General features: G+C 43.5%; 1 protein-coding gene across 9 annotated transcripts in view; it reads right to left on the bottom strand.

Annotated features, from left to right (window-relative positions):
• SH3PXD2A (SH3 and PX domains 2A) overlaps positions 1-14772 on the bottom strand; it is a 310946-nt gene that overhangs the window by 40476 nt on the left and 255698 nt on the right. Inside the window, exon 1 of one of the 9 annotated variants that reach the window (XM_066619744.1) lies at positions 10507-10576. The exons of the other annotated variants lie outside the window; for them this stretch is intronic. Coding sequence (XP_066475841.1) covers positions 10507-10561 — 55 coding nt within the window. The 5' untranslated portion in view covers positions 10562-10576. Of the gene's footprint in view, positions 1-10506; positions 10577-14772 lie in introns of those variants that run through there. 9 annotated transcript variants of the gene reach the window in all.

Raw genomic sequence — 14772 nt, 5'->3', positions numbered from 1 at the left:
TGTGTCTTACAGTCCACTTCAGAAGCATGAAGTGGAACAGCACTGAGTAACTGCAGCTATAGAATTAAAGACGTGTGAAAACTGGACAGTCATTTAATTCGCCCATCTTTCTGCACAAAACAGAGACAGGAAACCAAACCAAAATATTCTGAGTCAGATTGTGCTGTCTCTTTCTCTCCCTCCCCTGTCCTACCTTGCCAAAAGATTACAGCATGCCAAAAGTGAAGCACAGTTGTGCATACCTTGGCCTGAGAAGGCTTAGAAAAATCAAACAGCTACGAATCACGCAACTGAACCATGTCACCAGCAACAAAAGAATTCAGGGTCATGAGCCAGTCCGGCCTAGAGAAACATTCCTTCCTAAAACATGGTGATCAGTCAGTTCCATAATGCAAAAAACAAAGTCCATGTGCTGAGCCTCAACCAAAAGAAACCTCTCTTAGCACAAGCCCATCCCACTTGCTATCTGAAGTATCTGTCTTTTATTATTTGCACTTGAGAAATTCTAGCCAGAAATAAAGGAACACAGCGTTTTCCATTTTATAGGCATTAAGAAAACACATCAAATTCCAGAACATGTACACTACAAACAACATATTGAATGTTCCCTGCTCTTCTCAGTAGCACTGTTAAAACTGGTCCAGAATTTGGCAAATGTTTGAGAGATTTTTCTTACATATTGTAAAACAAGAAGAGATGAGCATCATAACCAGACTTAATAGAAACAAAGGATTTTGTTGTCATTTTAATCATATTACAGAGTTAATTAACTTCTCATTGCTAGGAAGGGGTTATCATCAATTACTGCTATTGTGGATTGGTATCATGTTTATCTTGTACACTTTTAAGCTTCTCACAAGGCTTGGCTTCTAACATTTCCTTGTACATTTGACTGTGTGTGTACAGACACGCTCTTGCCTACTGACAATACACTTCATGCAATCGATACAGTAAACTGCAAACCACAAACGCTGGTGCTAAGATTGTCCTACTTTAAGGTGCCACAAGACTGTTTTTATTCTGCAACAATTTCTTTAATAAATTAGGAAAAGCCTTCAGATCCATTCAAAATGTAGCATTATTGCTAGTTAACCGTCAGTCCCTTCCAAGTCTCCAGCATGTGTAACACAGCTGACCTTTGGGATTTCTGCCAGTCATTCCCCGTATGTTTTAGACCAAATAGCTGCACAGGGCGTGCCCACCTCATCCCCAATTTTTGCATTTTTGCCAAAACTTGCTGCTAATAATAGTTTCTCTAACAGATTCTCTGTTCTTTCCCAGCACAGACCAAAAAGTCAAATGAAAGGAATGAGTTTGAAAGTTGCTTTAGTTACAGGGACGGTTGGGGGAAAATTTATACAGACAAGATGGAGAGGCCACAAGCCTCATATCCAGTTATTTCTAGATCTTTTGGCCACTAGATCTTTTGGCCACTAGCAAGAATTGCAAAACTAGCTTTCCTCCTCATTAAAATCAATTCTTTCTGGTTGTCAGGTCCAGTGCTTTTTACAAGCAGGAATGTACCAGGTGAGGAACAGAGAGCAAAGCACCCACTGGCTAGAACTGATCCCATTGTAAGAATAATATTACTTCAGTTTTGAGTCTAGGTTTCCATCTTTGAATGGTTGGCAACCTTCAGTCTCGAAAGACTATGGTATAAGCTTACAGCACCCGGTATTCCCAGGCAGTCTCCCATCTAAGTACTAACCAGGCCTGACCCTGCTTAGCTTCTGAGATCTGACGAGATTGGGCATGTGCAGGGTAACATGCAATATTTCTGCACCAATAAAACACTTGGTTGAATGCACAGTATGGGTTGGTGGCCCCTCCCCCTTTGTCTTTTACTCAAGTCCTGATGCAGGAGCAAGAGAAGAGTAGGGCCGCCCATGTGAGAGAGGGGAGCTGGAAGGAGGGTGAGGTTGCACCTCTGTGAGAGAGTGGTGGGGAATTGATTCGGTGTACTGCTGTCAGGACTGGATAGGACAAGGGAGGTGGTTTGGGAGTAGGTTGTTGGACCTTGCAGATTAGGGTCTTTCCTCACTCCCCCCCCCCCCGTTTCTCTAGCTTTTTAACTGTGGGTGTGGACTTTTTTAGTGTCAAATTTTAATCTGAGCAGGTGCGTTATTATAGTGGCTTATAGGGCGGGCCTTGCCGGTAAGTTCACTCAACAGAGTGACGGGCCATGGAAGATATAGCGGGGGGGGGGGGTGTACGGGCTGGCCATTCCAGGGTAAGATTGTCCCTCTTTCCAGCCTTCCCTCCAGCTTTCTGACAACTGGGGGCCTTGGCAGTAGTGCCCTGGGTCTGAAATGGCTGCTCTTAAATGCCAGATCAGTCAACAATAAAACCTGTCTCATCCAGGATTTAATCCTGGGTGAGGGTGCTGATCTGGCTTGTATCACGGAGAACCTGGTTGGATAAAGCAGGAGGAGTGAATCTTTCCCAGTTTTGTCCTCCAGGTTTCCAGGTAGTGCAGCAGCCATGACTGCATGGACGGGGAGTGGGGGTTGTGATAGTCTATCGCAGTGTTTCTCAAACTGTGGGTCAAGACCCACTAGGTGGGTTGTGAGCCAATTTCAGGTGGGTCCCCATTCATTTCAAAATTTTATTTTTAATATATTAGGCTTGATGCTACCATCCTATGTGACTGCATTTGGAGAAATGTTACAGACCTGTACTTTTGACAAGCTACTATGTGTATTCATTTAACAATGATAGAAAATGGGACTTAATTCTGGGTAAGTGTGTGTAGGATTGAAGCCTAGGAATGTAAAAAATGTTCCGGCTTGATGATGGGCAGGAGGTCTGGTCTAGAGGGTAGAGCCTCCATCTGCCTGAAGATAACATCCACAAGGTCGCCAGTTCGAGGCCACCGGCACCGTGCGACCTTGGAGCAGCTGACAAGCTGAAGCCGAGCAATTCCATCTGCTCTGAGCGTGGGAGGATGGAGGCCAGAATGTGAAGCCAGAACGGAATGAAACACCTTGAATGTAGTGGTTCTTGAAAGAAAGAACCTTCTTTCAAATTGTAAAAATCCCTATTTAATAGAGATTTAATAAAAGCCTGCCTATGTAAACTGCCTTGAATAAAGTCTTGAATAAAGACCAAGAAAGGCGGTATATAAATACCTGTATTATTATTATTATGTCACTTCCAGTCATGATATCACTTCCGGTGAGTCCTGACAGATTCTCATTCTAAAATGTGGCTCCCGGTGCTAAATGTGTGAGAACCACTGGTCTATCGGGGTGCCATCTCCCTTGCCAGGAGCCCTGTCCAGCAATTCACTGGGTTTGAGTGTCTGTATGTCTCGTTGGAAGGGTGAGACAGGATTGGGATTTTGTTGGTGTAAGCTGACTGGCCTGAGCTGACTGGGTTGATCTCGAATGTTGCATTGGAGGCCCCCCGCCTATTGGTGTTGGGGGACTTCAATGTGCACAACGAGGCCCCAGAAGTAGGTGCAGCTCAGGATTTCATGGCTGCCATGGCAACCATGGGCCTGTCACAGAAGATCTCAACCCCAACCCATGAGGCTGGACACATATTAGACCTGGTGTTTTTATCGGGACAAAGGGATGGTGATCTGGATGTGGTAGAGACCAAGATCACTCCGTTGTCATGGACAGATCACTTCCTGGTAAGGTTTAGACCTGTTGCGGCCTCCTGTCTCCGCAGAGGCAGAGGACCTTATTGTATGGTCCACCCCAAAGACTAATGGATCCGAAAGGTTTCCTGAGGGCTTTGGGGGATTTTCCTGCTGATGGCCAGTGACTCATCTGAGGCTCTGGTTGACCTCTGGAATAGGGAGTTGGCTAGGGCCATGGATGAGATTACTCCTAAGCGGCGTCTGCCATGTAGCAGTCAACGTAGCTCCTTGGTTTACTGAGGAGCTGCGGGTGATAGAGCAGCAGGGTAGACGTCTTGAAAAAGGGTAAGCAGGGTAGACGTCTTGAGAAAGAAGCAGGGTAGATGTCTTGAGGTGGAGAAAGACTCATGACAATTCTGACCAAACACAGGCTAGGGCCCACTATAGGGCCTACTTTGTGGCAATGATGGCAGCAAAGCGTTCCTTCTTCTCTGCCACCATCACATCTGCACAGAGCCAACCAGCAGAACTGTTCCGTGTTGTATGGGGTCTTCTCCATCAGATCCCACCAACTAATCAGGAGGAGCACACGGAAGTCCGCTGTGACATGTTTGCCCGTCACTTTATGGATAAAATCGCTCGGATGCGCCATGACTTGGACGTCATGTTGACAATGTCTAGTGATGTCCCCGTGGTTCCTGTCAGTTCTGTTTTATGGAATTCTTTTCAGCTTGTAGGCCCTAAAGATGTGGACAGGATCCTTTGGAATGTGAGGCTGTCTGATTGCCCGCTGGATCTGTGCCCAGTATGGGTGATTAGATCTGCCTGGGAGGGACTGGCCAAGTGGACAGAGAGGGTAGTAAATTCATCTTTGAGTGAAGGGATGTTGCCTCTGGCATTAAAGCAAGCAGTAGTTTGCCCCCTCCTGAAAAAGCCTTCTCTGGACCCCTCTATATTGGATCATTATTGGCCAGTCTTGAACCTCCCATTTCTGGGCAAAGTGATCGAGTGGGTGGTGGCGTTTCAGCTCCAGAGGATCCTGGATAAAGTGGATTATCTAGATCCCTTTCAATCTGGCTTCAGGCCTGCCTTTGGGATGGAGATGGCCTTGGTGGATGACCTTCTCTGAGGGCTGCATGGAGGGAGTGCATCCTTGCTAGTCCTTTTGGATCTCTCAGTGGCTTTCGACACCATCGATCATGTGTCCTTCTGGGATGCCTGGCTGAGGTGGGGATCAGGGGCACTGTTTTGCAGTGGTTCCAGTCCTTCTTGGCTGACAGATCTGAGATGGTGGTACTGGGGGACTCCTGTTCGGTACCCTGACCCTTGAGGTGTGTGGTGCCACTGGGTTCTATATTGTCTCCCATGTTGTTTAACATCTACATGAAACTGCTGGGAGAGGTCATTCGGAGATTTGGAGTTGGGTGCCATCAGTATGCGGATGACATTGAACTCTTACCTCTCCTTTCCACTGGACTCCAGGGTGGCTGTCCCTGTCCTGGAACATTGCCTGGAGGCAGTTGGGATCTGGATGAGGGCGAACAAGCTGAGATTAAATCCAGATAAGACAGAGGTCCTCCTGGTGCAGAAATCCATGATGTGGGTGCTGGACTATCGCCCTGCTCTGAATGGGGTTGCACTCCCCCTGAAAAAGCAGGTTCGCAGCTTGGGGGGATCTCCTGGATTTGCAGCTGCTCCTGGATGTCAAGGTGTCAGCTGTGGCCAGGAGTGCCTTTGTCCAGCTTCAGCTGGTGCGCCAGCTGCGGCTGTACCTGTCTTGGGTGGATCTGGGCACGGTGGTTCCTGCCACAATGACATCAAGATTAGATTATTGTAACACACTCTACGTGGTGTTGCCCCTGAAGATGGTCCGGAAGCTACAGCTAGTGCAGAATGCAGCGGCTCGTGTAGTTGCTGGAAGTTGGCGGTTTGACTCTGTCACGCTGCTGCTCCGGCGGCTGCACTGGTTGCCCATTCATTTCTGGGCTGAATTCAAGGTGATGGATATGACTTTTAAAGCCCTAAACAGCTTGGGACCAGCAAATTTGAGAGATCGCCTTCTTCTGTATAGGCTGGTCTGTTCTCTGAAATCATCAGAAGGAGCCCTGTTGGTTGAAAGTGTTGGTTGAAAGGCCCTGTTGGTTGAAATCATCAGAAGGGTCCCATCATTGAAAGTGGTGAAGGGGATGACATCCAGAAACAGGGCCTTTTCGGTGGTGGCACCTGCACTGTGGAATTCCCTCCCCTTTGAATTGAGGACAGCTTCCTCGTTATTAATGTTCCGGTGGGGCCTGAAGACTTTTTTATTCAGGAAAGCCTTCGAGGCCTTATTAGAGCTGCTTTTATAAATTATGTCTTTTACTGCATGCTTTTAATTTGCTGCTGCTATGTATTTTATCTTGTTTTAATTGGTTTTTATTGTTTTTTATTTTTAATGTTTATTTGCATTTTACCTTGTTTGTATTTTAAATTTGATTGTTAGCTGCCTTGGGTGCCCTTCGGGGAGAAAGGCGGAATACAAATCTAATAAATAGGTAAATAAATGGCTAAATATACTCCCTTATGGTCTATATGGACTTCTGCATGCAATGATATATATCACCTTTTGCCTTGACATTCCCCATGCTAATATCCTACCCAGAATTCTGCTTATCAGCATTATATTGAAGCAACATTGCAAATCTGTGCCTGTTCTGCCGACGGGCTCCTATAAAACTAGTGTGACACTCCCCTTACCTTTTCTTTCAGAAAAATAAATACATGTACAAAAAAGATTAAATGAAGAAGAGGCTTGGCAAGGGGAAATGCAGTCCATGAATCATCATGTGGAGGTGGTACAGTTTCCATCTTCACAATGAATTAAAAATATTCAACTCTGAGCTGAAAGTATCCTTTAATATTTCACTAAGATACAATGGTGTGACTAGGCTGCATGCACAGCAGACATCTGAGCAACGCCAAGTTTGAAAGAAACGGTCTTAGAATCCTCCTCCATTACCATTTTCCATCCTCAGTAGAAGACCTCTCAACCTTCTGCCTTCCAGGGTCACATCCAAAACTGAATGGACAAACTGTACCAAGTTCCAGGCCTCTGTAAAACACTGAACACTTCTCAGACTTGACAGCAATTATCTTTCATTCTCTGAAAGCACTAAAGAAGTAGCCACCCCAGATGGTAGACAATACATGTGGCCAATCTATAGAAGTGATCACTGATAGGTGCTGCTCATTCCTTCTGGGGGAGTTTGTTAAGCATAACTGTTATCTCCATTCCTCAGGAGGAGGAACTGAGGCAAGGACAACCACTTTCCTGAACAAATATAGCTTTGTTCCCAATTTGTGAGCATATTCCCTCTCATACCAAATCTGCAGACCAAATGTATTTTGCTCCCCTATAGGATGGCAATCCTTATCCACATATTCAGGACCCATACATTTGACCCAGAACCCATTTTTCCCCCTTCTGCCCATGCAAGAACTTAGTGGCTCTCAAACTCTTCCAGAGAGTTTGAAAACCACTGCAGTAAAGGTATACAAGTACAGGACAATGCACAACACTTTAAGATGGTGAGATACTTATACTGTAATCCTACACACCTCTTTAGGATTAAGGCTCACTGAATTCAATGGGATCAACATGAGTTAGACAGACATAGCAACTATGGAGATATTTGTTTAATATTATTTTTACCCTGCCTTTCCATCATGTACACACAAAGCAGCTTACATAAAATCAATACACTGACCAATACAACCATAAAACATCTGATACGATAAAGCAGCAACAGCACAGATATTGCTCTTTCCTTAGTGCTTCCACATGGGGTGACATTTCAAGAGGGATCATGCCCAGGATGCTGAGAATCTGGCCACTTAGCTTAATCAAGAGATGGAAATGTTTCTATTTCTGGTGATAGGCAGCTTGCTAGCACATCTTGAGTGCATATCACGAGGCCTTGTCTGTTGCAAAGATCTTTGTGAAGTCAGGCTAGGCCACCCAGTGTCAAGAATGGAAAACTAGTTTCTCCACGTAGCATATCTACCTTCTCCCACACAAATGAATTCCTGTATATGATCAAAAGGGGTACACTCAAGGACACTATGGGGGACTAAACCTTCACGCTGCTCTTCTGACCCAAGCCGATGGAAACAAGATCTTGCTTTTTTTGCATAGTTTTTTCCCCTTCGCTTGCATAGCCCCACTCAAACACAACCAAGGAACAAAAACCAGAGTGTGGTAATTCCTTGGAAACTGGCACTCTCCAGATATACAAAGAGATGCTGTACGGGATAAGCAAGGTTCATAGATGGTCTACACCAAACACACAGAATTTGGTAATACAGCATTGCCAGTTTGCATTCTTCCTTTCCACAAGCCAACTATCCTTAAGCAGGGGTAAAAATCCCACAGAGTGCACACCTGAAGCAACTCTTAGCAAATACTTTGAGCAAACAGACATTTTTACCGGCCCTCGCCAGTTCATGCTGGTGTGACTTCTATGCAGGACTTCGGACAATGTTTGTATCTGTTTGTTGTGGTAACAATAAACACTACCAGATATCACGACAGAGATTACCAATATGCAAAAGATTAAATTCACTCCCAGTTGTGATGTAAGTTTGTCCTCCCACACACTGTGGCTGAGACGGTGGGCTTTGTACAATGATGTTTAAGAAATCCCACTGCAGCTAGTTCACTCAATATTCGTTTCTTCACCACCGTATAGCCTCATGTATACATGGACACAGGGACAGCGTTAGAGATAAGCAACCCTTCTTCACCTTCTTCAACTAGACATAGTTCAGATAAACCTACAACAGGCTGTTCACAATTTGGGGGGGGGGGATTTGAGGCAATCATAATGACAGATGCCTAAATCAGAGGGGTTCAGAAATCACACCACAAACATGCAAGGAGTCCTAGTTAAGTGTTCTTCTGTCTCTGGGATTTTCAAGGTTCTTGAAACAAACAGAATTTAAATATATTTCCCTTGATATGAGCGGCATTCCACAAAGACTAACCAGTAAGAAGAAGAATAGAAGCTGAGGTGGGGGAGGGAAAGCTCTGTGCATTTTAGTCATGAAGGAAATATCCCTTCAGTCTTGATAAATTACAGACCCATCACTAGGCGGGCATGCCAGCCTCTGTGAGCAAGTCCATCTGGTGCCTGTGAGTGGTAAGTACTGAACAAGATGCCTCATAACACCAGATCCATTCATAGGAAGTGACTGGCAGGAAACACTGTACATGCCCTTCTGTGCTTGCCAGCTCACTTTTAATAGGCAATGCATCGCAACACCAGCAAAGCCACTCTAAAATATGCTTTTCCGTTTCTCCTGGAAATGTCTTCCACCAACCAAGTTCAAAAGGGAGCGGGTGTTCTGTTTTGGAGTAATTTGGAACAACTTTTGCCTTTGCTGCATCAGCAGTGCCTCATCGTTTGCCTTAATATCTGCCTGCACTGGCCAAGAAAAATCTCCAGTCATACTACAGACAGAGCATTCGGAAATCTGCAGGAATCACAACTGGTTTTATCGCCTGGAATTTAGAAGCTTGATCTGAATCTTAAATATTTATCTCTTTCAATTAAAGACACACAACAACAATGCTGCTACCTCTTAGCTGCCATGTTTCTAGGAAACCCAAACAGAGGCAAGCAATTTCTTATGACATTTTTAAACAGGAAGCTAGGTAGCGTTAATCCTGTGTTTCTTTATTCCTTAGAGCTGTTACTCTTCAAGTATGAATTTCATGACATTGATTCTCAGATTGTTTTTAGCCCTAGTCTTCCAACAGTGAGCACACTATCAACTCAGAACGAACACATGGAAGAAGGATCATGAACACTAAGACTCCATAGGGATAGCTATTGCCACGCACACATATTCACTCTGATCTTTGTTGAAGTGGTAAATCTAACGTCAGGAAGCAACCTCCAGTTACAAGATCCTGAAATGCAGTCTCTTCTTAACTTCTGGACCATACTGCCAGATCAAAAATTGTTTTAAATGCAGGCGCCAAGTCAGAGAAGATACATCTGCATACTGTAACTGGAGTAAAACTACGTTAAGCTTATAGCTGGCACAAGCCACACACACACACACACACACACACAACAAAATCTTCACACATGTAAAGGGAACCTCTAGGGGTTATTCAAAAAAAGCAATTGAACTAGAAAGGTTAAGTGTCAGGCTACACACTTTCCTGAGAGCAAACTTCATTGAATACAATGAGATTTACTTCAGAGTAGACGTGCATTGATCACACTGTTAGCTCTGTCACAGTTTTGTATGATTCGCAAGCACAGGATGAGTCCAACACACAACTTCTGACACAGGATTAAATCTTAAAACAAACATGCATCTCCTGCTATGGAACCAGTCTGGAATAGCAAGCAGACAAATGAGGCTCAAGTTTAAGTCCTATCTCAACTACAAACTCACCAGGTAGTTGCAATAAGTTGCTTTCATCCTCAAATTCCCACCTACAAAAAGTCTAGCTGAGAAAATGATTCAGACAGATGGTAAAGCATTCTGTCCAGCAGAACAATTAGTCTTTTACCAAGGGTTGTTTTAGTAGAGTTCAGTTCAGGCACTATCATTTTGAAGTCATCCGTGATGTTAGACAGCCGTTAGACTATCAGATCAGCTCTTGTTCAACATTAAAAAGAATCATACAGCACCATAGGAAGCAACATCACAAGTTTTGACTGTGTAACCGATAGCCAGAAAATGCTACCCTATAAATCCAAAGTTATTAAATTGTTTCAGCCACATTAGTTCGGTGCATAGTTTTACAACTTAACATAAAGGAAACTATGTCAGCACTATAAGAGATAAACGGAGCATCTCAACTGCTTCTACCCTGCACTGGGAAACAACATGCAGCATAGAAAGGTGAGCAAAGGACAGCCTACCCAACGGCCGGCGCCACTTTCTGAAGCATCCAGGTGTTCCTTGAATATCCCCCATCCACCTACAGCTTCTGTCCTACAGTTCTACTGAACTGGTCACCTTCAGCAGCCTGTGGAAGCAGCTGATAATAAACCTGTTCTGATGTTTTGTTTTGTTTTGCTTTCCCTCCAAAACCGTCTTTCATGTTCCCCTTTCTCTGCCTCTCTTACTAGCCCTGTTCAAACAACACCCCTGGCTTTGAAGCCACGCCTCAAAGAACGGAAACAACAGTCAACCCTCTGGAACATTTTTCCTATAAATGAGCAGCCTGCAGAACAGTCAGCATATTTAGCAAACTGCCAATTAACCAAATACATTGCTCTGAAGAGAGGGAGAGAGAGAGAGAAATGGAAGGAGTAGGAGATGGCCGCTCCCAAAGAGACTCGGAAATCTGAATCCACAGTTCCTGTGACTCCTTCCAAGAATTTTCTATTTTTCCAACTCAGAGATTATAGCTGGTAGAAAACAAAAACCAAGCAAGCCATTGTGGAGCATCCATGATGATGTGGAGGAACCAAGTACACCACAGACCAAAACTGGAGCCCAGAGCTGATTGCCACATGGTTTTTCACGATGTGCAGAAAAGATTTCTTGTATGCAGCTTAAAGAGATTCTACTACTGCACTTGCCATCTGAGCACAGGAAACATACTGTATAGAGGCAGTTCTTTCTGGTGTCAACACCATCCCTTCACTCATTTATTCATGAAAGCCCAAACAATACTCATCCCCAAACAGCTGCAGTCTCACATTTCCCCCGTGGCCATCCCATTCAAGCACAGATGTATTCTGATTGAAAATAAAAGAGTGAAAAGAATTTTACCACAAGGAAGAGCAGTTATTGAAAATGGAGGTGCTCGCCTACCATTCCACCTCTCTAGCCCTGTGGCATCTACCTTTCTCCCATCAGCATTTAATAAATAATAATCAATACCAAATATGGCTTGAGTTAGTACAGGGGGGTCCCCATATCTGCAGATTGGGTCTGCCCCCTCCCGCACCCCATCCGGACACGAGGGGAGCTCTGCTCCCCTCGCCTCCAGAGGGACTTCTGAGCTCAGCAGAAGCCGTGGATGTCCATCCATGGCCTGTTGGGCTCAGACTGAGCTTTAGTGCTTAAATCACATGACTTCCAGTTTCACTGAGAAACCAGAAGTGACTTTTTAATGCCTTATAAGGCATTAAGAGACCAGGAAAGCCATGGAGCGAAGCTCCCCTCACCTTCGGGGGGGGGGGCAGCCCCCAGACCATGGGATGGGCATTTGTCTATATCCATAGTTTCAGCTATCCGCGGGGAGTTCTGGAACAGAACCCCATGGATAAGGGCCTGTATACCATTAATAAAATATTTCTTGCTTTTTAATTATTCAGAGACAGCACATGCTAGAAATGGGAGCCTTTGACAAGCACTTTGGATCAAAATGTCAAAATGTTCAGACAGCCAATATTTAAACATTCCAGTCTTCCCATAATCCCTGGCCTCAAAGCAGCTTGGTGGAAAAACAATCCTAGCACATCTGCTAGCAGAAATCTGTCAACCCCAGACTCCTGGTGTTAAACCAAGGTTAGTGCGACAAATTAGTGAAATGAGGCATAGGAATGCTGTCACTCTCCATAAATATCAAGGAGCAGAGACAAGATAAATGTTTCCATGGGGCTTTATTCATTTCAATTAGAAGTAATTGGAGAGACACAAGAGCTGGAGTTACATATTCTGATCAGATCTTGAATGAAATTGAGATGTTGATGGTGTCCATCAGCTGTGCATGAGATTCCTTACAACAATCTGTTAAAATAAGAACAGCAGCATACCAAGTTGACCACATTCAAAAACTGATTCTCTTACTAGATACTACGTGGGGAGAGAAACACTGTTCCCTGGGAGCACTTCACAGATGGTCTTTTCAATATAGATAGAAAGTAATGTTTTAAGAAATGTATTCAGGGCTGGCTGAAGCATGCACATACACACTTTAAATGCTACAAAATTTAGCTTTTTCTCTTAATTAGCGTCTTCACAGATTTGGCAATTATTGTCCCCAGTTGTGCAGAGATAAGTTTAGGTTGTGCTTATTGGTAAACTGACAACAATGGATGTGGAATTAAGGCACAATATTAGAAAAAGGTCAAGGCTAATTGGACGATTCCCACTTTCAAGGACAGGAATAGTAACTTCAAAACAGTTTCTAAGGCTGCAAACCTATGCACACTTTCCTGGGAGTAAACCCCACTGAACACTTTCCTGGGAGTAAACCCCACTGACCTTTTGCTCAGTAAACGTGTATAGGACTGTGCTGCAAGTACCATAATTTATTATAGTTTATATATTAACTATTTACCCCTGCTAATTGGGTAAGAGGCACTTTTTCAAGTGGGTGCTCCTTTTTTTAGCAGGGGGAGAGTAACTGGCCCACCTCACCCCAGCACTGTCTGTTCTAGTGGCTGTCTGCTGGTATTCATTTGCATTTTTTTAAATTGTAAGCCCTTGGGACAGGGAGCCATTTAGTTATTTGATTTTTCTCTGTAAACCGCTTTGTGAACTTTTAGTTGAAAAGCGGTATATAAATACTGTTAATAATAATAATAATAATAATAATAATAATAATAATAATAATAATAATAATAATAATAATAATAATAATATTTGTTTCCAGTGAATTAAATAGAATTATAACCCAAGTCTTACTGAATACAATGGGCTTACTGCTGAGTAAAATAACCCCATTTTAAAACACATCTATTTAAATATTGCCTTTCTGTACCCATTACACTCAAGGTGGCTCTTAAAAACACTTCAGGAAAAAAATAAAATCACACCATATAATGCAACAGCCAAGAACAGCAGAGTAGACAACTTGAAGAGGCAACATTTCTAAAAGACTAAATTTAGATGGAGAGTAAAGTCAATGCTTGACTAAGGAAATGATGAGGCCCACCAGACTTCTTTAGTTAAGCTATTCTAGAGGCCCATTATGAACTAGATGCCAAAAATTTGTGTGTCCAACGTGCATCTCCTAATACTCACACAAACTAGTTGTATTTGACGTATATTTATTTGGGTGAGAAGACCGTGGTTGTGTCAAAGAATTAATTAGGGAATTAGGGTTGTGTCAAAGAATTAGGGTCAAAGAAAAGGGTCCAGCAACTTCTTCGAAATCCTAAGGAATAGGAGACAACAGTTAGATACACCTGGTGTGTATTGGATACCCAGTGAGTGTAATCGTGTCTACATAGGCACCATCAAACGTTGGACAACTGAAACATTGGACTTTTTTTAACAACATGGATTCTCATTATTTGACACAACCATGGTCTTCTCACCCAAATAAATAGATGTCAAATTGTTGGATTATTGTTGGCCATGAAAACCTACGAACATCAAACTAGTTGCATATTATATCCCATGCATCCAGTTCTTGGCACTGGATTTCTGCATCAGGTGCTCAGGACTGCATGCACAAATTCCCAACACTGGGTCCTTAATAAAATATGGGGTGGGGTGGAAACAGAATGTTGGTTAAAAAAACATACACTTTTAAAATTAAGTTGGTACCTTGTCGTACAGCAGGGGTGTCAATTGTAAGGCATGAGGGCCAGATGTGGTCCATGGAAGCTTTTTTTTCAGCCCTCAGACTCTCCCAGCACTACCATCAGCTGCTGAAATGTGTTTAGGTGTCACTGCTGAATGGACAGCCCACATAATTAATTGCGCTCTTCCATATCTTGAAAGCATGATCAAGATTTATATATTTTTTCTTGTTATTTGCAGCTAATGAATTGCTAAGTAGAAAAAAGTGCTCATTTCAGGACATGACCTGCTTAATGACATCACTTCCTGTTTAATGACATCTGGCCCTCAGTAGGCATCATGAATGCTTTTCGGCCTGCTGTATGAAACAAGTTTGACACCCCAGTCCTACAGTCATATTTCTAGCTTCCTACCATTTGTTCTAAAGATTGCTGTTGGTCTAACACACACAAACACATACGAAAAGACTTGGATGAAGAAAAATCAACCCCAAACATGTCAACCGGAAGAGTAATTTCTGTCTAAGAAGAAAAGTTCCAACACTGGACCTTGTTGGGAAGCTAGTTGCCTGACCTAAACCAAACACATGATCCTAAATGTATTGGGGAGCTACCAGTCACTCAGGGCTGAAAGGCACTCTGTATGCCAACAGAAGATGTACAGAAAGTGGGGGATGAAAGAAAGAGTTCTATTTCCTATAT

Source organism: Tiliqua scincoides, chromosome 3 (genome assembly GCF_035046505.1).
Source record: "Tiliqua scincoides isolate rTilSci1 chromosome 3, rTilSci1.hap2, whole genome shotgun sequence".
NCBI classification, from domain to species: Eukaryota; Metazoa; Chordata; class Lepidosauria; order Squamata; family Scincidae; genus Tiliqua; species Tiliqua scincoides.
This window is presented reverse-complemented; position numbering and strand designations above follow the sequence as displayed.